The sequence below is a fragment of the Myotis daubentonii genome, chromosome 2, assembly GCF_963259705.1.
Source record: "Myotis daubentonii chromosome 2, mMyoDau2.1, whole genome shotgun sequence".
Lineage (NCBI taxonomy): Eukaryota > Metazoa > Chordata > Mammalia > Chiroptera > Vespertilionidae > Myotis > Myotis daubentonii.
Window position 1 is genome coordinate 102420792 of NC_081841.1, and position 27572 is coordinate 102448363.

At 42.9% G+C, this 27572-nt stretch overlaps 3 protein-coding genes across 12 annotated transcripts in view; 2 read left to right on the plus strand and 1 right to left on the minus strand.

The window, feature by feature from the left end:
* The window catches only part of LNX2 (ligand of numb-protein X 2), an 82746-nt gene extending 78021 nt beyond the window's left edge, over positions 1–4725 (minus strand). For 5 of the 9 annotated variants that reach the window (XM_059684060.1, XM_059684055.1, XM_059684054.1 and 2 more), the window contains exon 1: positions 4498–4724. The gene's annotated coding sequence lies outside the window, so the exon portion shown is untranslated. Of the gene's footprint in view, positions 1–4431; positions 4451–4497 lie in introns of those variants that run through there. The other 4 variants (XM_059684062.1, XM_059684061.1, XM_059684059.1 and 1 more) reach the window with 4 other exon arrangements.
* A 1177-nt stretch (positions 4726–5902) lies between these two features.
* Positions 5903–27572, plus strand: part of LOC132228136 (protein POLR1D) — a 58425-nt gene continuing 36755 nt past the window's right edge. The window contains exon 1 of one of the 2 annotated variants that reach the window (XM_059684073.1): positions 5903–6038. In XM_059684073.1, coding sequence (XP_059540056.1) covers positions 6013–6038 — 26 coding nt within the window. In that variant the 5' untranslated portion in view covers positions 5903–6012. The remainder of the gene's footprint in view (positions 6039–27572) is intronic. The other variant, XM_059684074.1, reaches the window with a different exon arrangement.
* On the plus strand, positions 5904–7487 carry POLR1D (RNA polymerase I and III subunit D). The gene is made up of 2 exons (XM_059684072.1): positions 5904–6038; positions 6918–7487. Exons 1-2 carry the CDS (start codon positions 6013–6015, stop codon positions 7291–7293), a joined length of 402 nt encoding a protein of 133 aa, XP_059540055.1. The 5' UTR covers positions 5904–6012; the 3' UTR covers positions 7294–7487.

A 27572-nucleotide genomic window follows, 5' to 3' on the forward strand; every position in this document is an offset into this window, starting at 1 on the left:
CATATATGTATATTATACATATATACTTATATATTGTATATACTTATACTTTTACTATTGCCTATTTTCTGCATGTTTCTATTTCTCATTTCTCCTACCCAGTCGAATTTTGAGAAAAAAATCATTTTTCCACTACATAATTTTTCCACTGATGGATTCTGATTGCCAGAAGTAATAGTCCTAAGTCTCGATGTGAAGTATGCTTAACCCTCTCTGCCCACAACACTTCTGCTTCTTTCTTTTCAGCTTTTCTTATCAAGACACCAGAGACTCCACTCTGGAGTTTTGCTAATACCCAAGAGAGAACAAAGTTATGACACAGCTATTGTCAGTTCAACTCTGCAGGAAGCAATATCCCTAAACAAGTCTGTTTCTCCCTCTCGCACTAATATATACATACATAGTTGTACATATAAGATATATTTGTATCTATGTGTACAAATATATCGTACATACGTACACACTTATTTTTTTTCAACAACACAGCTTTCTAAGTAGAATGGAACCTATAAAATGAGACCTTCAATTCTTCTAGAAACCTGGATTGTGATATGGAAAGGTGGGCCTGGAGTTAACTTTTGCCCCATATGCAGAGAAAAGTTAAATGTCTCTGCATAATAAAATAAAATAAAAAGACTTGGATTTTTGGGGGGCAATCAGAAAGGAGAAAGAAGGGAGAAAGGCACAGAACCAATCAGATTATATGAGCCTGGAGTTCCCCTGTGATGGTGGCCAAATGTACTTTAAAGATTTTAGAGATGCCTAATATTCAACATCAACACTCCTGGTATTGCTATAGCATAAACCACTTCTCTGACTTCCTTTTACCCAAATCTTCCAGAAAGCGTACCAAACCCACAAAGGCTTTACTTTTTTTCTTTCCATTCTTTCCTAGCTCCTGTTGGATACATCTTCATAAGACATCTCAACCATCCATTAGCAGCTGACTAGGTTGGTCCAAAACTAATTTATCTTCCCTTCCCCACTCCTACCACCAATTGTTTTTAACTGCTCCTTCTCATATCGTCTAACATTCCATTAGCTCATTAATGTCGTCATCACTAAAGAAACAACTAATATTTATTGAGCACTTGTAATGTACTAGGTACTCTGCCAAGGGCATTATGTGCTTAATTTCATTTGATCTTCAAAACCTACTAGACAGGTACTATGATCATTTCTGAAACATTAGGAAACTAACAGTCAGTCAGGATGGTAATTCTGAGGGTAAGTAATAGAATTTAACCCTTGTTCTGATTCCACAGCAAGCTTAACCAGTACACTCCAATGCCTCCAGTCAAAAAACCTAGGAACGATCCCTCTCTCATTAATCATATCCAGTCACTTACCTAATCCAACCAATTATACCTCCTAAAAGACACATCATTTGTACTTCCACTGCCTGCACACAAAATAACTCACATTTACCAAGTCCTAACCACGTGCCAAACATTATTCTAAGTAATATAGATGTTTTTCCAAGTTTCATCCCCCAAACCCTATGAAATGAAGAACCTAAGGGAAAAAAGAGGGTACATAGTGAGTGACACAGCCAGATTCAAACCCAGACAATTATGAATCGAGAAGCCCTGAGCACTTACCACCTATAGTGTAACAGCACCTATTTTGTCTCCCTAACTAACCCCCATCTGGACCTCACTATTCTCCACTGCTGCAGATATCTTTCTGGAATGCAAATGTCATTATGACATTCTCCTGGTCCAATTTTCTTAATTTGGCAGACAGAATCCTTCATGTTTCTGTTCAATTCAGTTCAGTAAATATTTGAGTGCCTGCTGTGAGCAAGACAAAGTGCTAAGTGCTCTGAAATGAGTGATACACCAGCCCCTGACTACCACACCAGCCCCTGACTACCACACCAACCCCAGACACTGTGTACTTCAACCGGATTAACTATATGCAGATCTCATAATGCAACACCCTATATGTTAGTCCCTCTGCTCACAATGTACCTGGCAAAATTCCACACCAATCTGAAGTGGGATTTTGACTATGTGAGGCCTTCCCGAACAAACTCCAAGCAGAAATGCTTCCTTTTAAGTTCCCACAGCACTTTGCTCAAATTACTTTCAGGCAGCCAGTGAAATAGAGGTATGGATCAGCTTCCAAATGAGACTATAGCAAAAGCTGACTCCTGCCATCAATGCCTGGCATGCAGTAGGCACTCTACCATTTGCTGAATGAATAAATAATGAAAAATATCTAACTTGATGAGGAAAGGAGAGGAACAAGATACAGAATTAGGAATGTTAACACACAAGTGGGCCAAATTAAAAGTAGTGTGATTCTACTTTGGTTCTGATTTCGCCTACATTTTACCCCAATGGGAAAACTCACATGTGTGACTTGGACAAACTAAAAAGGCAAAACTTTGCCCTAGCTGGTTTGGCTCAGCGGATAGAGCATCAGCCTGTGGACTAAAGGGTCCCAGGTTTGATTCCAGCCAAGGGCACATGTCTGGGTTGTGGGCTTGATCCCCCACTCCCACCCCTGTCCCTCCCCGCCAAGGGGGAGACGTGCAGAAGGCAGCCAATCAATGAATCTCTCTCATCCTTGATGTTTCTATCTCTCTTTCTCTCCGCCCCCCTCTCTGAAATCAATTAAAAAAAATTAAAAAGGCAAAACTTTGTTATTCAGCTTTGACAGGCCAAAAAGAATACTAGATCAAAGTCCATTTTTGAAAGGGGCATGGAGATAGGAATCAAAACAATTAAAGTAAATAAAATTGAACTACTAAGGTCCAACTTCATCAGTGCTGTGTCACAGTACATTCAACAAAAAATAAAAACCAAAATCTGTCCTGGAAATGAAAGCCAGTTTACAAATAAGTACCACTCAGCAAGAACGGGAAATTTTTGAGGTGCAGGCAGTTCTCCTATACCAGAGCTCATCATTGCTTTTCACTCAACCTCATTTCTGGTTTCTGTGATATAAAAAGAAACATCTATACAGTTAAGCCCAGTCCATGTACAGTAGCTCCTGGCAGATATGATGTCTTGACGCATAGCAATATATGTAAACTGAAATATCAGAAGAAACAGCACACATAAGTCAAAAGTCCTTAGCCAAAGCAGGGCATAAAGCTTTGCAGAGTGAGCGATGCATTTCCTGAATGGTGCTTTGTGTGCAACTGCTTCCAAATCGAGCTCCATATTTTGAAATCCCCTCCTCCTGGTGTGGAAGATGTTAAATCTCTCTACCACTTTCTCCTGCCTAAAGAGTAAGGTGACAGAATGGCTACTATCAACAGATCAATAAATGACAAGTGCTGGCAAGGACATGGAGAAAAGGGAACCCTCGTGCGCTGCTGGTGGGAATGCAGACTGCTGCAGCCTCTGTGGAAAACAGTATGGAGTTTCCTCAAAAAACTAAAAATGGAACCGCATTTGACCCAGTGATCCCACTTCTGGGAATATTTCCTAAGAAACCCAAAACACCAATCAGAAAGGATATATGCATCCCTATGTTCAGAGCAGCACAATTTACAATAGCTAAGATCTGGAAACAGCCCAAGTGCCCATCAGTAGAGGAGTGGATAAAAAAGTTGTGGTACATTTACACCATGGAATATTACGCACCTGTAAATACAAAAACAAAAGGATCTCTTAACCTTTGAGACAGCACGGAGGGACTGGAGAGTGTCATGCTAAGCGAAATAACCCAGGCAGAGAAAGACAAGTATCACAAGATCTCACTCATATGTGGTTTTTAATGAACAAAATAAACTGATGAACAAAACAGATCCAGAGACACAGAGGCATGGAGCCGACTGAGGATTCTGAGGGAAGAGGGGAAGATTGGAAGAAATTAACCAAAGAACTTATATGCAAATATGCATAACCCAGGGACACAAACAATAGAAGGCCTGGAGGGGGGCGGGTGAGGGGTGGAGGAGTTAATGGGGGGAAAGGGGATACCTGTAATACTTTCAACAATAAAGTTTGTGGTGGTGTTTTTTTTTTTTTAATAAAAAAACATAGATTTACAGGCAACAGGCTGGGATGGAGGATATGGTCTCTTCCCATTCCTTTGCAGGGGGACAAGACCCAATGTGAGGCAGCCAGTCCCACGCTGACTCATGACAACATACACGCAGGAAATAAGAACTCATCCCCATCTCTCCCCTCCCTAAAGAAGCAAAGGGCGCAAAGATCAGCAACACCGCCGCCAGAACCACCAAATGGAAACAGCCGGGGGCCGCCCGCCTCTCCCAGGCGCCTGCCGGGCGGCGGGCACGGGGCGCAGGGCAGCTGGTCCCTCCCGCCCTGGACAGGCGCGGCCAGCCCCGCACGGGTCCACGCTGCCCCGCGGCCGGGACGAGAGAGGAGGGGAGCGGTGGAGGACCGCCGCGGCGCCGCTCCGGCCGCCTCCCAGGCGCAGCGCTGCCCCAACACCCACCGACGCCCGCACCTGAGGCGGCAGCCCGGGACCCGGCGGGAGTGCGCGGAGCGACGCGGTCCAGACAAAGTTACTCACTGGGGAAGCGCGGCTGTCCCGGGCGCGCACCGGCTCCGGGCGCCACAGCCCAGAGCCCGCTCCGCTCTCCTCCGCCCGCTGAGGGAGCCGGGAGCGAGGCGGCCTCCGCTCCGCCGGGAAGCGCTGCCGCCGCCGCCGCCGCCGCTGTAGATTTCCTGGCAAGAAGCAAACTCTGGCTAAGACTTCACTTCTCAACCGCCCCTGCTGCCTTCCCGGGGGAAAACGCCAGGGCCCCGCCGCCCAACCCGACACGCACCTGGACCAATTGGCGGCAGAACAGGGCGGGAGAGGGCGGGACAGGGAAAGGATCCACCTATCCGAGGGCTCAGGGGGCGGGTCCGGCCAGAGCCGTCACTCCGGAGTTAGAGTGAGCCCGCTGCGCCCCGCGCCGCCTACCCTCCCCCACCCGCTCTCGCCCGGGTTCTCCGGATTACCTGGCTTAAGACGGGCTCCGGACTATCCGAGGCCGCGAGGGGCATGGGGTAGCGCGGGGAGGCAGTGACTGTCTAGGCTAGGGGCATTCAGGAAGAACAGGTGGCACAGGGAAGCAGGAACGTAGGTGTGCTGGGCGAAAGGACAGCTGGGGTAGGGTGGTAGGGACAGGGGTTGGCCGGAAGGAGGAGGAGGGCGAGGGGGGCAGGAAAGCGGGGAAGGGAAGACTGATCGTGAAGAATAACCGAGGGGACGGAGAGCGAGTCTGGCTGGAAAGGTTGCCGAGGCGGGGGAGGGGGAACCTGAGAACAAAGGTGAAGAGGTTGAAGAAGCCAAAAGGGGAAAGGGGAAAGGAAGTCCCAGGCGAGGGAGTACGTACTCCAGGGGTCGAACAGATCCTAGGGGAGAAAGCAGGGGAGGGGAAAGTTACCTCCCAAACTCTCACTTTCCCCCCAAGAGAGCAAGGCAGACGCTTGTCCTTTGACCCAGCTGAGCTGCGTGAAGATCCTCGGTCGGACAACTACCGTCTTGACCCTACCCTATTCTACTGGGAAATTTATTAAGATGTGTTATCAGCTATAGTTTAAGCCTGACGTTCCATGAAAGCCCCCAAGGGCTGGGGTCCTGCGCGAGCGTAACACCGTCCCCCGTGGGTGCAGCAGCGAGTCCAAAGGAAGCCGGATTTGGGCCCTAAGTGGGAAGGTGATTTGGGGGAGGCAGGCGGGCCGCGCCCCCTTCGCCCACACCTGAGGTAGGGCGCCCGGGGCTGAGCGCCAGCGCCCACAGCGCCGTCTCGGCCTCGGGTGGGGCGGGAGCCCGACCCCACCTGCCCCGCTAGCTCTGCGGCTCGACTCGCTTCCAGAAGCAAAAGGACCCGCTGGGGCCCGGCCCCGCCTCCTCGCGCCGCGGGCGGGTGTGGGCGGGGCCTGGGGCGCCGCGGCGGCTCCTCCCCCCTCCTTCCGCCTTCCGCTCCTCCGTCGGTCGGTTGTTCCGTCCTTCCTGCTTCTCTCGCACGCTTCGCGATATGGGGCAGAGCGTCCCGACCGCCAGCTGCACCTGAAGATCCCGGAAGCCGTCCCCGCGATGGAAGAGGACCAAGAGCTGGAGAGGTAACGGCCGAGGAGGAGGCGGGCGGGCGGAGGGGGCGGGCGGGAGGAGCGGGCCGCTCCCGGCCCCGGCGCCAGCGGCCGGCCGGGGCCTCGGCCTCTGCGTCCAGGCCCGACGGGGAAGGCCGGGGGCGAGAGAGGGAGGAATGGGCGCCTGGGCGGGAGAGAGGGCTCCGGTTGGGAACAGAGGAGAGGAGTCAGGCATGTGTTTGAATAGAAACGCTCAGAACACTAGAGACGAAGGAGGGAAGGCAAGTTGTGAGAAATCCCCAGACTGCCCGTCCCCGGTTAGGACAGCCGGGGTCAATCGGCCAACGTGTGAAATCACACGCCGGGCCTCCGTCCCGGTGCTGTGGCCCAGCTCCCTCCTCTGCTCCGAGTTCTCTTTCTCCCTCCCTCGGGCCTGATGGACTCTTCTCAGACTTCCCGAGCTAGTTTCCTTACCTCCTCCAGATGGAAGCCGTAGTTGGGCCTGCAGGGTCATCATCTGTAGCCGCTAATCTTAAAACAATCTGTGTTCCTCTACGCCTTCCAACTCCCTTTTCGTGCTCTTGCAAGGCTACCCTATTCTAAACCTATCCTTTCTTGTGATTCTAGCAAAAGAATATTTTAGCAAACATTTAAGTTTGTGTTTTAAGAAAACTCCCCTGTGGCCATGTAGATGGTCAAATGGAGTAGGGAGAAACTGGAGGCAATAAATTAGGTATTTATTGATAGAATATGTGGAGGCAGGAAAATAAAGGGCTAATGTTAATAGTTTTATGTAGTTGGAGTGCATCGAGTATTAATGTGTTGCAATTGTGATATAGTACATGAAAAAAAAAAGCTAGTTACAAAACCATATTCAGTATGATCTCATTTTTATAAAAAATATGTATGTAGAAAAATGTCTGGATTGAAGACCTCAATGGCTGAAGGCGAGAGGAAGACAGCTCTGGAAATGGTCCAGGCAGCTGGAACAGATAGACACTGTGTGACATTTGTTTTGCACGAGGAGGACCATACCCTAGGAAATTCTCTTCGTTACATGATCATGAAGAACCCGGAAGTGGAATTTTGTGGTTACACTACAACCCATCCTTCAGAGAGTAAAATTAATTTACGAATTCAGACTCGAGGTGCTCTTCCAGCTGTTGAGCCATTTCAGAGAGGCCTGAATGAGCTCATGAATGTCTGCCAACATGTGCTTGACAAGTTTGAGGCCAGCATAAAGGAATATAAGGACCAAAAAGCAAGCAGAAATGAATCCACATTCTAGTCCCTGTGCACTATAGAGGGAGGAACATCCTCTGGGATATTTTCTTCGTGATCTTGCAAAACCCAGAAATAGAAGTTTATGATTACAACATGATCTGCTCTTCAGAAAAGTGTGATTCTAGCTATTAACTCATTACAGCTGTGGGAATCCCTGCAAGAACCTTTGTATTCTAATAAATTCCCTCTTTAAACTAATTTGAGTGGTTTCTGTTCCTTGGTCCTCAAGGTTGACTATTTTGGGGGGTTTTGTTTATCAATTGAGCCAACATGGAAAGTGATGAAACTATGAGAAAAGCAGGGGCCTAAACAAGGACTTTTTTAAAAGGGAATTAAAAGAAATAAGCATTCATGGCTGTGATTGGGGGAGAGGGAGATGTGCAGTAAAGCATGACCCCAGATAGACTAATTTTTTTGGGGGGGCGGGCAGTCTGGGAGGGGGAAAACAGGAAAGAAAGATGGAAGTAGGGGGGGAGAACTTGGCTTCTTGCTTCATGTATTTTAGTAATTTTAGTAATTCATAAGAAAATTCTTACTTTGCTGTGATTGGTAGATTGGGTAAGGGTGGGGAATAATTTGAAAAAACTGAGAATTCTGGTTTCGCATAGAATTGAATTTTAGGTAGTATCAAGCTCCATCATTATATTTATAGGATAGATACCAGTTTACTGCTTTATTTTGACCTAAGTAGTTCAAGAGAGTTTAATTCTATTAGAGAGGGAGGTTACTGGGATGACCAGATAACTTTTTCAGTCCTTGGGTATCTTAAGAATAGCCCATGGTTACATAAAAGAAGCAGTATTTGAAAGAAAGTAAGGACAGGAAGAAAGAAAATTCCATGTGGCCAAAATGATTTTTTTAAAAATAAGATATTAGTGAATCACATCTAAGAGCTGTCCTATTTATCTCTTCAAACTTGATTCATATCTATCCTACACCAACTTGATTCATAATTTACCCTAAATGTCTGTCAACCTTTGAACCTGAGCACCCCACACCCCAGTACTCTCAGCATTGTTCCCTCTTCCTGGAAGATTCTTACTTCTGCCATACTGTAGTGTAGGTAAGAACTTAGATGTAAGACTCCCCATCCTAGTTTGGGTACTTGCCTGTGCTTTCATTATACTCTGTTTCCTGGTCTTGGATTTACTATGTGATTGTTAGTGCTTATGTTGTCTACCATTATACCAACTTATAGCTCAATGCCTAATAGGTAGTGGACCATTAGTAAATACCAGATGAATTCATGTATATGTAGCCTTTTATTCACTCATATCAGACCTCTTCTACTGACCTGCCACAGAATCTGCATTTTCTACATGCAACTTCTTTAGATAAATATATTTTGTTTTTATTGATCACCTAGCATATACCAGGTTCTAGGATAGATATGCTAGTGGATGAGACACAGGTCTTATGAAGTATACAGTATAAAAGGAGTAAAAAAATTTTACATTGTATTTGTGGGGGTGGGGGGGGGGCGGGGAGAAAGAGAACATGAGAGGAGATTCTACTTTAGGTCTGGAAGTCAGTGAAGATTTTCCAGAAATTACAGAACAGAAGGAACCAGCTGTGCAAAAAGGAGAGAAAATGCATTCTGGGGGAATAGTATGTGCAGAAGTCCAGAAGCTGAAAACTGGTGTTTTGAGGGGTTAAATGTATTGAAAGAAGATTTATATATCTGTAGTGTGGTTAGTAAGGAGGACAAGAGCCTATCCTATGGGTTCAATGGGAAGAAGGGCTGGGGTAGTAAGGAGTTGGTTGTTAAGTACAACGGGAATGACCTCTGAATTCTTTGATTACAAAGTGGGGAAATGAATTTGTAGAGAGGCCAGAGTAGAAGCAGAAACTTTGGTGTGGCCTGGAAGGGCAGTAACCTAGTGATAGAGAAAAGAGGGTAGATTGGAGATGTATTTTTGAACCAAATTTGTACAGAATTGGTAGACCTCAGGAATTGGATGTAGAAAGATGACTTCTACCTAGATTTGGGGCCAAATTACTGAAATGGTTCGGAGGTGGAGAGGATGATTAAACTCAAAAGTTCCATTCTGAACATGGTAGATAGTAGATATGTGAGTTAGAAGCTGTGAAGGAGATCTAATGAAGCTAGAGATTTACCTAGTGAGTTCTTGCCATAAAGATGATGCAAATCCATAAAAGCTTGAGTGTGGGAAGAAGAGGGCCCAAGCCCAAGCCCTGGGCATGCTTGGCGTTTAAAATTTGGGTAAAAAAGGAACAGCCAGTGAGGTAGCAGGAAATTCTGTAGAAAGTGGGCCAAGGCTTCCACAAGGGATATTGATGTTGAATGAGTTGAACATGAGGACGGAAAACATGTTTATTGAATTTAACAGGGAGGTTGGTGAGCAGTGGGCAGCATTACTTTAGTGCCTAAGAAGGCTAGACATTAATACTCATTGTACAGAAGAAGGACTTCATTTGGGTTTTCCAGTAAAGAAAATATACCACAGTACATTGGGGAGCTATATTTAAGTGGCAGCAGGGATGAGGAAAGATAAAAGTCATGGGGTAAGGATAGAGAGTATTTTCCTAGGGTGATAGTAAGAGATAATTATTAAAATGATTACATACCAAAGGCTTTTAGTATATAACTAGAGGCCCAGTGCACAAAATTCGTTCCCTGGTGGGGGGGAGTGGTCCTCAGCCTGGCTTGCGCCCTCTTGCAGTCTGGGAGCCCTTGGGGGATGTCCGACTGATGGCTTAGGCCTGCTCTGGGCCTAAGCTGTCAGTCAGATATCCTTTGTGCTGCCACAGGGACCGGAGGGACTCCTGCAACCGCTGCTGTGCTCGCCAGCCATGAGCCTGGCTTCTGGCTGAGCGGCACTCCCTCTGTGGGAGCGCACTAACCACCAGGGGGCAGGTCCTGCATTGAGCGTCTGCCCCTTGGTGGTTAGTGCGTGTCATAGCAACCAGTCGTTCCGCTGTTTGGTCAATTTGCATATTAGCCTTTTGTTATATCAACACTAATAAAAGAGAAAAATGGTAATTGGCGTACGAGCTACCCTTTTCATTGGCTAATCAGGGCTATATGCAAATTAACTGCCAACTAAGATTGGCAGTTAACTGCCAACTAAGATTGGCAGTTAACTGCCAACTAAGACTGGCAGTTAACTGCCAACAAGATGGCGGCTAATTTGCATATGTAGGCACAATGCAGGGAGGCAAAAGGGAAAGCAGGAAGAAGCCCCCTGCCACTGACAGTGATCAGAAACCCAGGGGGGGAGCTAAGAGCTGGGGGGCAGGGCAAAGGCGGCCCCCCAGCCATGATCGGAGAATCAGGTGCCTTTTCCGCCCTGGCCAGTGATAGCAGGAAGTAGGGGTGGAGCCAGCGATGGGAGCTGGGCACGGTCGAAGCTGGCAGTCCCAGGAGCTAGGGGTCCCTTGCCTGGGCCTAAAGCGAAGCCCACAATTGCGGGGCCGCTGCAGCTGCAGGTCCCCGCTGCCCGGGCCGGACACCTAGGCCAGAGGCGCCAGGCCTGGGCAAGGGGCCGATCCTGCGATTGGAGGGTGATGGGGGTCAACGCCTGAGGGCTCCCAGTATGTGAGAGGGGGCAGGCTGTGCTGAGGGACACTCCCCCCACACACACACCCAGTGCACGAATTTCGTGCACCGGGCCCCTAGTAGGATAATAAAAGGCTAAGCGACCGTCCAACCAGCCGGTAGGTATGACGCCTACTGACCACCAGGGGGCAAACACTCAACACAGGAACTGCTGAGCTGCGGTGGTGACTTCACAGCAGTGGTTTTCAGGTGATGCACTCCAGAACCAGAGAGGAGAGAGCCTGATTCTTCACACTTCTATTATAGAGAAAGGGCGTATAGTGATATTAAAATATTTCTTCTAATTAATTTACTTTCAATATACATGAATCCATGCACTGGGCCACTAGTATATAATAATTTGCTTACCTGGCACTTTCCATTTTTCAAAGCACTTTACAAATTATAAATTGCATATAGCTATAATATCTAAATGCTCTAATTAATTGGTATAACACACAGGTGCCTACAGAATCTCTGTAGAGATAAAGTGCCTACATAAAAAGTCCATTCAGTACCATTCTGACCCAAAGAGTGTCTTGTATTTCAGGAAATATGAAACCATATCAAGTTCTATGGCCCACCATTTTGTTTCCCTTGAACAAGTTATTAAGATTGTAGCAATGCCCTGGCCAGTTTTCCTCAGTGGTTAGCACATCGGACAGTGGACAGAAGGATCGCAGGTTCAATTCCTGGTCCAGGGCATGCATACCATACCTGTACCCGTATTGTGGGTTTGTTCCCCACACTGGTTGGAGCATGTTCAGGAGGCAACCAATCAATGTGTCTGTCTCACATCGATGTTTCTCAATCTCATTCTTCCACGCTCTAAAAATCAATGGAAAAAATTTTAAAAAAGAGAGATTGTAGTTAGTCTCCAGATCGCTAGACAAATGTCATCAATTTTGATTAGCATTATTTTAGAATCAAAGATAATCTTTGTAATATCCCTCCAACTGGGCTCCTAGGAAGTTTACTCGAGTCCACTAGTGTACTTTCAAATACTTATAAAGATCCCAAATCTTTTGAGCTCAAGTTTTTAATGTTGTTTTGTTTGTTTGCTATTTGAAACTTTACAAACTATCCCAGTTTGGTTAATGTATGGTTTGTATTTTTTTTCCATCATGAAATTTCTTCCAAACCTAAATTAGTGGATCTCTATGCAACAAATATGTACATAGTCATGGCACAGTCCTGAGAAATGGTGCAGATAAGAGATATGAGTCTGTTTTAAAAAGCTCTATGTGGTTTTGGAGAGAAGACAGTTGTACATATGAAAAAGAAAACAGATTGCATTTATGATGAAGTGCTCTAATGTTCAATGTAGAGTATTATGTGCTGAACACAGAATGGTATCAGTGAGAGACACCATTGAAGCAATGATTGTTTCATGAGTACCCCCTCAGCCAGCCACTGTGCTAGGCAGTGGAGAAAGTTTCCTGTCTCCCAGTGAAAATGAGCCATTAAAGACTCTTGAGCCGAAACCGGTTTGGCTCAGTGGATAGAGCATCGGCCTGCGGACTGAGGGGTCCCGGGTTCGATTCCGGTCAAGGGCATGTACCTGGGTTGCGGGCACATCCCCAGTAGGAGATGTGCAGGAGGCAGCTGATCGATGTTTCTCTCTCATCGATGTTTCTAACTATCTCTCTCCCTTCCTCTCTGTAAAAAATCAATAAAATATATTTAAAAAAAAAAAAAGACTCTTGAGCTAGAGAATGCCATAAAGGTTTTGTTTTTCACCCCACGCCTGTGCATAATGGATGAGTAAAAGGAAACATTGGGAGACAGCAGTGAGTTGGGCATATGTAACAGTCCAAATGTAATATAAGGAGGCCGAGTTATAGGAATGGAAGTAAAAGGATGAAGACCAGAAAGCTACAAAAGAATTAAAATAACTTGGAGACAGATTCGGTATAGGGTTGAAAATTCTGTATAGGGTTGAAAATGGCCTCATACCCATGTCATTGACCCCTTTATTTTCCTACCACCCCCTCAAGACCCAAACCAGAATGCAGGATAGACCATCTCGTTCCCAGCCTGTCCTTGCTAATGGGAGCAACCACTCTTACCTCCTTCCCTCACCCTTGTTAGAAGAATTTACATCTTAGACAAGAACTTTAATCCAGGACTACAGATGTGAAGATTGGGGATAGAAGGAGGCAGGGCAGTAAGCTGACAGACTCTTAGAGCTGTCTGCCTTCACCAAGTTGCTCTTCTCAGAACATTTCATTCATCTTATTCAATCCATAAATATTAGTGAGTACATATATATTCAGGCACATTTAGGAATGTAGCAAGGAACAAGTTGCCTACATGCAGTTTATTTTCTAATATAAATAAGTGCATAAATATATAATGTAATTTAAGGTAGTGGTATAAATGGGAAGTAAAAGAATGATGGGGGTGAGAGGGCACTGAGAGACTTGAGTAGTTAAGGAAGGCCTTTCTGAAGAGGTGACATTTGAACAGAAATAACAGAGAAAGACCAAGCATAAAGAAGAATATGCTCAGAATCTTCTAAAAGATGAACTTAGATTATTTACCATAGAAAAAGCAAAATTATGAACCTTTTTAAAGAAAAACTTTCAGCATTGTGTCTTTGTGGGTTTTATTAGTACCTAGATTTATATCACATTTTTAATTTGTATGTTTTTACCTAATAATTATAGAAAAGAATAAGTTACTGTCTGGGACATTAGGATATTGTGTAGGAGTTGAATTGGCTAGTATATATATATTAGGGGAGTTGAATTTTAATGGGACTTTTTTTGTATTTTTGAGAAAAGCATATCTTTCTTAGAAGCAGAAGTTGGTGGGCTTGGGATCCTGCATATCTTTTCAGGCTAAATAACTGAGTCAGTATAGCGTAGGAACTAAGAGGTTGCACTATTGAAATCATACTGCTTGGATCTTGGCTCTAGACTTTAGCTATATGTCCTTGGACAAGCTGTTTGACCTCTTTGTGCCTTCGTCAGTAAGAATGGGATGCTGTAACTATTATTCAGCCCATCATTTCTGCTGGACATAGGATATTATCAGTCCCATATAGCATACTCTCAATCAATGTTAGCTATTGTTATATCATTAATTCTGTCGAACAAGCTGGCTTTGTTAATTTTCTTTTAGGTGAAAACTTGAAAACAAAAAACTTTAGTAACCTGTTACTTTTTTGTCTCTAGCCCACGCAGCACTATAATATAAATTTGTGAACCCCATATGGAATGTTATCAGTATGCCAACACCATTGCTTTTCAGAAAAATAGTTTAAAATAGCATTCCTATTAATAGGATATAAATAAAAAATAAAAGATAAATGGATTGTGTTTCTTCTCTTTCACAAAGAAATTAAGATTCTGATGGAACATTTATAATATTTCCCAAGATTCAAGACAAAGGTTAAGCAGGAAGGAAAAGCAAGTTCTATAGCAGATGGATACCTGGTTTGGTACTGAAATATCTGAATATTGTCAAATATGTGTCAAATATGTGTCAAATATATGTCAAAAAGAAAAGTTGCCTATTTGATTTTCTAAATTTATCATGCTGACCTGGGTCAAACCTCAAAAAAATTGTACATAATACCTCAACCAATGCTAGTAAAAGGGCTCCAAGAGAAAATCAAACTGCCGGGAGCATCTAATCATACAGAGACTGAACTAGTTGGTTTAAACAACAGTTTGGGTTTTGTTTTCTTTTTCAAGGGTGAAAGAGGCTTTCTTTCTAAGGGCCTCTCTTTAAGATAGTACTGTGCAGAGATGAAGGATAAGGCCTCTGAAGTCAGAAGATCTATCTTTCACATTCCTAACTTGTGAATGTGGGAGAGTGACTTAATCTTTATGAGCCTCAGTTTCCTTATCTGTAAAATTGGGTTAATAATAATACCTATTTGATAGGGTTATTGTGAAGACTATGTGAAATAAAGCACTTAGTACTGTATATATATATAATGTGCAAATATTAGCTATTGCTATTATTGTTATTATATTGGTTATTGTTTAAGCCAGCTCGTGGTAGTTGGAATAGTAGCCTTCATAGTACTGGTTATGCCTCATTATCTGCAGCAGCCCTCAAGGCTTGCTTGCTCCAACTGGTCTCTGTCCATATTATCACCTGTGACTGGCTGTCATACTGGCCTTCTCACTTTTAAGTGTGCCTCGCTTGTTCCATATCAGAGACTTCGCCATTTACTCCGAGAGACCATCCTTGACCACTGTATTAGTTATTTATTGTTGTATTACAAATTGTCTTAAAGCTCAGTGACTGAAAAAACAACAAACATTTCTCATAGTTTCTGTGGATAAGGAATCTGGTTGGGGCTTGGCTGGGTGATTGTGACTTGGCCTTTCACAAGGCTGTAATCAAGGTGTCATGTGGGCTGCAGTCATCTCAAGACTTGAATGGGGGATATTTTACTTCCAAGCTCACTCACATGGAACTGCTTCATGCCATGGCATTTGGCTTCCCCAAGATCAAGCGATCCAGGAAAGGGAGAGAGCTAAAGATGGAAGCCACAGTCTTTTTATATCCTAGTCTCAGAAGGATAGCCCATCACTTCTACTGTATTCTGTTTGTCAGAAGTGACTCAATAGGCCCAGCCCACACTGAGGGTGAATTTTACAAGGGTGCACATATCAGGAGGAGAGGATCCTTAGGACCTGCTTGGAAGCTGTCTACCCTAATTGCCTTCTCTAAAATAGCATGTGTGCCTACATATAAACCTCCACCATTTTCTTTCTTTTTTTGAAATACATTTTTATTGATGTCAGAGAGGAAGAGAGAGGGAAACATCAATGATGAGAGAGAATCATTGATCAGCTGCCTCCTGCAACACCCCCAACTAGGGATCAAGCCCTGCAACCTGGGCATGTGTCCTGACTGGAATGGAACCATGACTTCCTGGTTCATAGGTCAACACTCAACCTCTAAGCCACGACTCTGGGCCCTCCACCATTTTCTATCCCTGACCTTCATTCCTTTATAGTACTCATCATTAACTGATATCCTATATAATAAAAGCCTAATATGCTAAGTGTCTGGTCATCCAGTCAGCCGTTCAACCAATCAAAGCTAATGATACGCTAAGGCCGCTCAACCGCTCGCTATGACATGCATTGACCACCAGGGGGCAGACCCTCCAACCAGTAGATTAGCTTGCTGCCGGGGTCAGGCCAATCAGGACTGAGCTAGATGAGCTGGACACGCCCTGGAGCCCTCCGAGTCCCTCCCCGGCTGGCCAACCTCCCGCGTCCCTCCCCAGCCCTAATCATGCACCAGTGGGGTCCCTCAGCCGGGCCTCTGCCCTCTTTCAATCTGGGACCCCTCGGGGGATGTCGGAGATCTGGTTTCAGCCCAATCCCTTAGGCCAGGCTGAGAGACCCCACTGTTCATGAATTTGTGCACCGAGCCTCTAGTTTATTTATATATGTATATATAATGTATATGTATTATATGTTGTCTGACTCATTTAAATATAGGCTCCCTGAGGGCAAGGGCTTCATCCTTGTTTGCCTGTGTATCCCTAGTACTTAAAAACCCTACCAGGCATAGAGCAGGGTATCATTAGTATTTATTCAGTGAAGGAAAATGCATACATGACTAAATGTCAGTGTTGGTATGACTGCTGCAATGGAGGACAGACTGCAGAGAAGGACTGATGATATTTAATGACATTAGTTTGTACACTCATCAGATAACACTTGCATACTCAGCCACCACAGTTAACAGCTTTGAGAAGAAAAAAAAATTCTTGAGTGAGGCAAGGAAGCATACCTCTCCTGTGGCTTCCATGGGAGAGCTGAGGTGATAAGCATCAAAGAGCTTTGATAAAGGTAGTTATACTTTGGAATCGTTTCATTATGTCTTCTCTCTCCCCAAGAGCCTTAGATACTGCCATCCCTACCACCTTTGTCCCATGCTACATTTGTTCCCTTTGCTCTTACTAGTCTACAATAAAGGGTAACATATCTCCCACTTGAAGTTGAAAAAAGGACATTTTTGTTTTACAGCAGCAACAATATGAAACAGTGATAAGATTATCCTTGGAATCTGGTCCCCACAGAATTCCAGTGGGGCAAAAGTTGTAGGGTTATTGTTTTGGGGACCATGAGGAGGAATTCAAATGATTTGACTCTAAGGTTTGCTGTTTTTGTCAATGCCAAATAATACATTTATTTCATGACCTGTTGTTTTGATAAGTTGATGTCATAAATTATAAGTAGCATTGCTTTGGAAAAAATGTAGACTATATGTATTTTATTTCAGCAGCTGTTTTTGAAGTCCTGCTGTGTCCCAGGTACTAGGATTGCAAAGGTGAATCTTATTTGGTTTCTGCCTTTGTAGTTTACAATCAGGTTGGACCAAAGAACTGTGAATACATGTGTCATTTCTTTCTAACTCTTTCACCTTGTTTAAAATTGTAACCCTTCCCCCAACATCATCTGTCAGTATCTACAGCCCCGGGAACAGTGCCTGACCCATAGTAGATGCTCAAAAAAATACTTATCAATAAATGAATAGTTTGTTGTTTTTCCCCCCACTGAATATCCTAAGCTAAATTTGAATTTGAGTGGCTGAAATAACTATTCTATAAATTTTGGAGTTAAAAAACACAAATTTGTTGTTGTATGTCTTTAGCTCCATAGTCTGTCACATATAAATGACAACAGACGGACTGTCAGGGAGGAGACAGACTAGGAGTTCTTTAGGTAGTCATGACAAAGATAGAGTGGCAAAGACAGAGTGCCAAAGAAGTAGCCTGCACAGTGGGTACCTAGTGGACCTTACAAATGGATCCATCTGTTAGGTGGTCCATGAGTCCAGAGAAATCAGTGAGCCAAGAAGAGTTGGGCATGTTGTGTATACACATCTAAGAAGGCAGGACTTGGATCTGGAAAGCCCAAATTTGGCTGTAAGTGAGAATATCTCACATTAGTGGGAAATTCCCCCTCTCAATGCGGCCACAGTTGGTTTTGTGAGTACCTGCTCTACATTATACCTACTGCATGGTTTCAGATTTGGGTCAGTAACATTTCAAAACATAAAACCTAATAGGGTTAACTGATGTATGCTTGCTTAGGCTTTATTTTGCCTTTGAAAATGTACTTTCCCTTGCTTTGGTAGAAAATTGTCAGAAATTCTAGTCTTTGTATGGCCTGATAGAAGGTAAAGTCTTCCAGTGCGTGTTTTTCACAGCCATTAATTCTGACACTGTCTGCCTAGAGATAGCACAGACCTCACAGGTTATATAGGCTTAGTCCTACAAGGCTGCACACCACCCCCACCCCTATTCCCAACCCTTCAGAGGCCAATTTCATGTCCAGGTTGTTATCTGGGCTTCTGACAAATGGGCTATAAATTGGAGGTTCCCATGACCCCTTCTTCAGGTTCAATTACTTTGCTAGAGCAGCTCACAGGACTCAGAGAAATATTTAGTTATATTGACTAGTTTATAATAAAGAATACAGATGAAGAAATGCATAAGGCAAGGTATGGGGCAGGGTGTGGAGTATTTATGCCCTCTCTCCCTTAATCTCCCCATGTTCACCAACCCAGATGTTTTCTGAACCCCCATCCTTTGGAGTTTTTAAGGAGGCTTCATTACATAGGTGAAATTAAGTCATTGGCCATTGGTGAATGAACTCAATCCCCATCCCCTCTCCCCTCCCTGAAAGTCAAGGGATGGGACTGAATGTTCCAACCCTCCAATCACCTTGTTGGTTCCCTGGCAACCAATCCCTAGTTAGGTTACCAAGGGGCTTTCCTAAAATCTATTAACATAACAAAAGACCATTATCACGACAATTAATTGATCCAGTTATCTTGGATCCTCCTGAGCTTTCCAATTACAGCTCTTAATTTCTCACTGGCATGTTTGGTAAATTATATAGGATCTCAGAATGAATTTTAATTGGAACTCAGATTTCAAGTTAAGGATCACACATTATTGAGATTCCCCACCTAAGTTATTTCAGACCTTGTTTTGCTTGCCTTCTCTGTCCTGCATACTTAAACTTAAATCGTCGTGCTTGGAATATTTCACACTTTTTATTCAAAAGTGATTAATGTAAATTTGGGGATATAAGCGTCAATTATCATCTCTTTCCCTGAAGTTGAAGAATAAAGAGGATAATCATCATGCTCTTTGTCAAAGTGAAAGTTGGATTATGTTCTGTATCAGACCTTGTGATCTAAGCTTTCCGGACTTGGTTCTAGAGGGTGGTTTTTTTTTCCTGTTTTTTGTTTATTTGTTTACATGACAAAGATTACAATTTGCCCTTAAAAGGATGGGAAAAATTGGGGATTCTAGAGCCTTATGATTAGAAACTATTCTGCTGAAAAATGCCTGTCTTTAGAAGTGTCAGCCTACAGGTATGTCACTGTCTGCTGCCCAGACTTGTAGCAAGCAAGCTACTAGTAAAGTTTCCTTTCTATTTTCTTGTTCTAATAAGTTGCTCCCCATCTAAGAGCATTGTGCTAAACAAGCTAGGACATGAGGAAGCCAACTGGGCCTATTCTTAGCCAAAAGCAGACAGCTTAACAGACATGTAGCTGTGACTATGAAGAAGACCGATTCACCTAGCCAAGTGGGAAAAACCAGTTTAATCCTGTTTCAAGGTAGATAGTGTTTTTCGCATTTATAGAAATGGAAACTGAGGTTTGCAGAAGTAACCAGCTTAAGCTTATACAGCTTATAAGTAAATACAAACCCAGGAATGCCTGATTCCTTAGGCTCAGCTTTTAACGTCCACGATGTTGCCTTTGTTACCTCAGGTACATATGAAGATACTAAAGCTTTGCCAAATGTTCAGTTTGAGAAACTAAACAGTTGATCAGTAATCCTTGTATATGTCTAAATCCAGGTTGAAACATGCTGGAAATGGGGCTTCTTTTTGTACATCTTAACCATGAAAAGAGTCAATGAGTTAGAGAATATTTGGTTAAGAACCCAAATATGGGTTCACTAATACTTAGTTCATAAAAATTATCATTTTTATAATGGTAATCTCCATTGGCATTATTTTTAAATACATTCATTTTCACTGTCTAATCTATATTGTACCAAAGGTGCACTTGATCATCCTCAAGATGTAGAAAATATCTTAGATAGACTAGAATATGGAGTCAGAAGTTAGAGTCAGGTGTACCGCTTATTGGTTGACCTTACTGGTGGACAAATCAGCCTCCCTAAGCATTAATTGCCTAACAAATAAAAGGTGGACAGTGACTTCAAGGGTTCTTCTGAGGGTCAGTGATATCATTATATTATGCTGTTAACCACTTTATGTTGGCTTCTTTCCTTGCATGTTATAGTAAAAAGAGTCTTGTATATACTTGGACCTATATGAAGTAATATAGAAGTTTAGTATATGGCCTAGTTTCTATCAAGCAAATGCTGAGGGAGAATTGTGAATTAGGGATTTGCTATTTCAAATCAGTTGTGAAAGTATGGTCCTGAACATTTATATTAACACAATGCCCTTGTTATAAGTATAAGACCTTGGGAGCAGGCCCAATTATGCTGTTTGGGTAATCAGCATGAACTGTTTCTCAGAATTTCCCCTGAAGTCTCAGTTGGGTACCTATTCCATTTTTAACACAATCTAAATTCTTCATTAGCATTGCTCCAGCCAATCCAACTGCAGCAGCAAGCATGGGTTGTATGTCAGTGGTAAATGAGATGTTTCTAAAGTATGCAGCAACTTAAAGCATAGCAGTAATACAGGTACAGAAGATTGTGTTTAAGTTTTTTGATATGTTGTAAAATGAATCTTGAAATATTTGCTCCAGAACATGTTTTCATATTTCCCTTCTCGGCTATATCATCGCATGTAAGTAATTTTTAAGTCTGAATGGTAGCTCAGTTGGTTAGAGCATCTTCCTGATATGTCAAAGTAGCAGATTTGATCCCTGGTCAGGGCACACACAAGAAGCAACCAATGAATGGGCAAATCAGTGGAACAAGAAGTCGATGTTTCTCTCTCTCAAAAAGAAAAACAAAAGTCTGAATAGTAAAATTTACTTTAGAGTTTGCTGGTTCTTTTAAATATGTTTTTTATTTATTTCATAGAGACGGATAGAAATATCAATGATGAGAGAGAATCTTTGATCAGCTGCTTCCTGCATGCCCCCTATTGGGAATCCCTGACTGGGAATCGAACTGTGACCTTCTGGTTCATGGACTGATGTTCAACCACTGAGATACATCAACAGGGCAGAGTTTGCTGATTTTTTACTGTATTACATCTGGTTTCTGATGCCCAAATCCCCAGTTGTATTACTCTGTGGTTTCTTTTCTTGGCAGTTAATAGATTGTTTGTATGGTGTGATACACACTTATTGGTTGGATTAATCAGTAATGGAATTTTCCATGCTTTGGGATTTTCTTCTGTAGTGGTTAGTCCCATGTGCTCGTTTCTTCCCTACTCTGCAGACTTTCTAGTGATCCCTCCTGTGCTGCTGCATTTAGCATCTGTAAGAATATGTTCACACTACACCAGAACTCTGACTTCTTCCCGTTAACAAGAAAGAATCGCTGGGGTCTTTATAGAAGAATGAAAAACCTTATTTGCACAATTGTGTAGTTTTGGCTGACTTACTGTTCAGTGAGCGTTGAACTTTTATAAACATTTTTCCCAAAGCAACACTACTCCCAAAGTTAGTTTTGCTTTTATATTTAACTGCTTAATTCCATTAACTACTACATTATAGAAATAGAGTTGTGGTGTGTTTTTATTTTCAAAACACTTGTATGTCTATTAAGTAAGATTTTTTAAATTGTAAAATAGGGTTGACATTGCCTTGTGCTACTTAAATTACTTGTTATCAAAGTAGCACCTGAAAAACAACTTGAAACTTGACACTGGAATGTTTATAAAGAGTCAAGAATTTAGTGATTGGGTTCAATAAGTTTTTTATAGTAGATTGTTATACTTAATTACTGATGTAGGAAATTCCATGTGTGGATATACTATTTATCCAGAAACTTTCTCTGCCAAAGTAGTCTTTGATATCTAAAATGTGAAAGACAAGAAACACCTGCTTGTCCAGAGAGGCCCAGTGCTAGAAGTCCACAGGGCAGGAGGGCTGCACCCTGCTCCAAGTGGACTGCATCCTCTATTTCACTGGCTCTCTCTCCATCATCTCTTGCCTCCTGAAGCCAGACCGAAGTATCAATATTTTTTCTTCATGGCATAAAAATTGCTTAATTCAGTTGATGACAGATAAATTATTTATCTTGAAGTAGCACCTTCAAGAGATTACTTTCCATGTGTGTTAAGTGAAAATATACACTGTGGCCAGATTATTATGACCACCTGACGTTTGTAGGCAAATTAGCTATAATTAATTTCTCCTGAAGTTGCTAGAGGGCCAGACCATTATAAATAAGGAAGCAGGTTGTTTACCACGTCAGTAGAAGTGATTTTTTTCCTTTGAACGTGGGATACACACACACACACACACACACACACACACACACACACACACACACACACACACACACACACACTGAGTGGCCAGATTATTATGACCACCCCATCAGTACTTTGTTGGGTCACCTTTTGCCTTCAATACTGCGGCGATTCTTCTTGGCATTGACTCCACGAGATGTTGAAAGGTGATGTGAGGAATCTGACACCATGCCTGATGAATAGCATGAATTAAAAGGCCCAAATCATGCCAGGAAAACATGCCCCAAACCGTAACACTGCCCCCACCAGCTTGAAGGGTTGTACTCATGCATGTGGGGTGCATGCTTTCATGCTGTTTCCACCAAATTCTCACTCTGCCATCTGCATGATGCAACTGGAAACGTGATTCATCAGACCACATGACTTTTTTCCAATGCTCGACTGTCCAATCCTTGTGTTCCTGTGCAAATTGGAGACGTTTTATCTTGGTAACTGCAGACAGCAAAGGTGTTTGAACAGGCCTTCGGCTTCCATATCCCATACAATGCAGTGTACCGCTAATTTGCCTACAAACGTCAGGTGGTCATAATAATCTGGCCACACAGTGTGTGTGTGTGTGTGTATGTGTGTGTGTGTGTGTGTGTGTGTATAATATAAATCACGTTGTTTACCCATATCTTCAGAAAAAATCACTTCTACTGTCGTGGTAAACAACCTGCTTCCCTATTTATAATGGTCTGGCCCTCTAGCAACTTCAGCATGAAATTATAGCTAATTTGCCTACAAATGTCAGGTGGTCATAATAATCTGGCCACTCAGTGTATGTTGTTATTGATTTTAGAAAGAGGAAGGGAGAGGGAATGAGAGAAATGTCTTTGTGAGAAACATCGATTGGTTGCCTCTAGTATGCACCGAACCTGGGAACAAACCCGCAACCCAGGCATGTGCCTCAACCAGGACTTGAACCATTGATTTTGCCGTGCATGGGACGATGCTCAGCCAACTGAGCCACACCAGCCAGGAAGTCCTACACATTCTGGAACTTTCTATCTTCATGTTTTCCGTTTCTTGGTTCTTGGTTCTAAGTATATTTTATAATCATTTGATGAATTAGATACAGATCTACAAGGTATGGACAGCTTATCTTTTAGCAGATTACTGCAGCCTTGACACAACTGAAGGAAATAGCTTCAGTGGACTGCCAGATTTTCTGCTGAATAGGCCATTCTTGGGGCTGAGATCCAAGAACTCTGAAGCATTGTTTTGGACAGTCTGCAAGAACTGCAGATTATTTATATGAAAGAAAGCTCTTTTAGGATTGAGAGAGTTATTTACAGACCATGGTTTGATGAGGTGGTTTTTCTGGTATGTGGTGTGTTTATCAAACGACAAACTTCAACCCCCACTAAAGAAAGCCATAGAAGCAAACTTTAGAGCAGCAGTTCTCAACCTGTGGGTCGCGAACAATGAAAATACATCCTGCATATCAGATATTTACATTACGATTCATAACAGTAGCAAAATTACAGTTATGAAGTAGCAACGAAAATAATTTTATGGTTGGGGGTCACCACAACATGAGGAACTGTATTAAAGGATCGCGGCATTAGGAAGGTTGAGAACCACTGCTCTAGAGGCTTTATAGTCTGATAATTCTTTAGTACAGTTATTGTGTGTTTTTTTCCTTTTTGCATGGTTGTTTGGTGAGAGTTGGAATTTTATTTTACATTTATGTCATATTTTCCTGCCCTTTTACTAAGTTTAAGCAGCTGCCACATTAGCTTTTCTCTGCTGTGATATTGGCTCCCTTCCACACCCATCTTCCTCTATTTTATTCCTCCCTCCCCCCCCTTTTTTTTTTGCAGGTTTCTTTTCATTAATTTTGTTCTTCAGAGTATCTGTTCTTTTAAGGACATCATAAAATGCTTCCATTTAGTAAAATAACTCAATAATTATTTTGACTTTATGTTCTTTGGGTTTATTTTTATTTCAGTAGGGCATGTATATATATACTATATTTAAACTTACTAATTGACCTATCAAACAAATATATTGTTGCTGATATTGGTGTAATTTATATGCTTTTCTATTCAGAGTTTACTATTTCTAAGTTAATTCTCTACCATCCCCATTTCACCTCCACAAAGTTTTTTTAGTAAGAGATGCTTTTCTCCATTACTTTTATAAATTTACCATGGCACATTTAATGTCTTATAATATGAACCAAAATGAATCACTGTACTTGTGGGAAGCTCCTTAATCAAGATTTAAGAATAAATATTTGTAAAAACACTACTTTGAATATGAAGTCATTTCATTACGTCTTTTCCACATGAGGTGTCTTATGAACTGAGAAATAAGATTTTTCTCTAAGAGCTAAACTAATAAGAATCATCCCACTTATTAACTTAAGAAATGATCTCTGTAAGAATAGCCCACCCTCAGAGGTCACATAGAAAAGGGTGGCATTGCACATTTGAGAATGTCAAAGTCTAGGTGAAGGGACTAGAGTGTTATCTTCACTGTAGCAGTTCTTGTCATAAATACAGTAAAATACTGCTGTCATCCCTTTGCCTTCTCTCTCACCAGCCTGGACTTCATAAGGGTTGAGGTCATGACTTTTAACATAGCTGTAGTGTAAGGGTTTACTAAGATCCTGGGCCCTATAGTCAACTGCCTGGGTTCACACCACAGCCCCATCACTTAAAGGCTTTGTTGCCTTAGTAAATTTCTGGGACCATTATTTTCTTCTTATCTTTTTATCTGTGAAAGAATAGTTACATAGAGGAGTTGTGAGGATTAAGTATAAGATCCATGGTGCGTAGGCACTGTTTTCATTATTATTTTTCATCATATCCCTGGTGCTTACTATATCAATATTCAAAGGAGAATTTCCTTTAACCTGGGCAAGAAAGTCAGCCCCTATATATGCAAACACGGATTTCTCTGTCACTGGGGTCCAGCGCTTAGGACAATTCATAACCCAGGAAACAACCTCCTCATGTTTTGACTTGCATCCTTGAATGAAAGGAAGCTTGCATATGTGGAGATTGGTGGACTGTACCACAGTTGACTTTAGAGTACAGGAAGGATTTGAGTTGCCAAAGTGTTTAGAAGAGGAAAGACACATTAACTTATCAAAACCATCTCAGCATGAATGCAATACATTGTACCATAAGAAAATATTATTTCCCAGTAATGCTAAGCTTCCGTTTCCTTGCTTGTCTTAGGATTTCAGTTCATGGTTCTGGAAGTGCTCATGACTTAGTACAGTATTAAAAATAGTTATAGAAACCAAGATGCCCACATAGGTAAACACTGGAAATTGCTGCCTCGCACAACCACTTCAAAAATACAACTAAAAGATAAAACAGACATCATCCAGAACCACAGGAAGGCTGGCTGAGTGGAAATTCTACAATTAGAAGGAAAGAGAAAAGCATACCGAGACTCAGAGGAGGTGTGGTGTGGAAGTAAAGTGCAGAGGTACAGAGGTGCACACGGAAAGGGCTGGCGGCTGAGGATACGGTTGTCTTTTTCAATTGGGAGAGAGTCTCAAGCTCCCGACTGCTCTGAACTCCAGTTCCGGGCGAGTCTCTGGGACTCAGACTCATACGGGGAGAGGCTAGACCAGGGGTGGGCAAACTTTTTGACTCGAGGGCCACAATGGGTTCTTAAACTGGACCGGAGGGCCGGAACAAAAGCATGGATGGAGTGTTTGTGTGAACTAATATAAATTCAAAGTAAACATCATTACATAAAAGGGTACGGTCTTTTTTTTTTTTTTTTTTAGTTTTATTCATTTCAAACGGGCCGGATCCCTGCCCGCGGGCCGTAGTTTGCCCACGGCTGGGCTAGACTGTCTGGCATCAGTTGTACTTCGAGGGCGGCTTTCTCTCAGAGGTGCCTGCAGCGATTACCAGGACACTGAGAAGTGGGGCCTCTTAGGGCAGGACTGAGGAGCAGCCATAGCTGCTTGCTCCATCCTGTTGATCCCCTGGTACCCCTCCCCGCCCAAGCTGTGCACCGGCTTTTGCATATGGAAGGCCTGGCCCTTTGCAATCTGAAAATTACCTAACCAACTGCAGCTGGCCCAAGGCCCCACAGCAGTTGCATTCCTTCACAGCTGAGCTCCTGCTGGGTAGCCTCAGGCAGAGGCTAAATTAGCACCTCCTTAGCAATCCAAGAGCCAGTGTACCCAATGGTCAGATTGGGACCATCCAGATTACAACTCCTCAGATCCAAAAGGGACAACACTCAGGGGGCAGACTCAGTGAGCACCAAAGCCCCACTGAAGCAAGTCTTGCCCCAGAGGGTGTCTCCAGTACAGAAGTTCTCCCACTGCAGACACAGCTGATTCTCACAGCCAGTTGGCCTGGAGGTCAATTCCTCCCAGTGATACCTACAACAATCAAGGCTTAACTACAACAAGACTGTGCACAAAGCCCACAAGGGGGTGCACCAAGAGTGTCTACCTCAAGTAATTGGGGAGGCTGAGCCACTGGGTGCTATAGGACACCTAGCACAGAAAGCCACTCTATCAACACAGGGAAGCATAAAAAATGCAGAGACAAAGAAACAGGTCACAAATGACAGAAATGGAGGAAAGCAAACTACTGGATATAGAGTTCAAAACCACACTTTTAAGGTTTTTCAAGAATTTTCTAGAAACCACTGATAAACTTAGTGAGACACTCAAGAAATCTAGTGAGACCGACGATAAATTTAATGAGATCCTCAATAAGTCTAATGAGACCCTCGAGGTTGTGAAAAAGGACCAACTAGAAATTAAGCATACACTGACTGAAATAAAGAATATTATACAGACTTCCAACAACAGTCTAGAGGATCGCGAGAATCAAGTCAAAGATTAGAAATACGAAGAAGCAAAAATCACCCAACTGGAAAAGCAAAAAGAAAAAAGAATCCAAAAATATGAAGATAGTGTAAGGATCCTCTGGGACAACTTCAAGCGTACCAACATCTTAATTATAGGGGTGCCAGAAGAAGAGAGAGAGCAAGATATCGAAAACTTATTTGAAGAAATAATGTCAGAAAACTTCCCCTACCTGGCAAAAGAAATAGACTTACAAGTCCAGGAAGCACAGAGAACCCCAAACAAAAGGAACCCAAAGAGGACCACACCAAGATACATCATAATTAAAATGCCAAGAGCAAAAGACAAAGAATCTTAAAAGCAGCAAGAGAAAGAAACTCAGTTACCTACAAGGGGGTACCCATACGACTGTCAGCTGATTTCTCAACAGAAACTTTGCAAGCCAGAAGAGAGTGGCAAGAAATATTCAAAGTGATGAA

Excerpts from the sequence above, each read along its gene's own strand:
- POLR1D (XM_059684072.1), top strand. The coding sequence starts at position 6,013 with ATGGAAGAGGACCAAGAGCTGGAGAG. Across the intron at positions 6,039-6,917 it reads GAGGACCAAGAGCTGGAGAG|AAAAATGTCTGGATTGAAGA; the intron begins GTAACGGCCGAG and ends ATATGTATGTAG.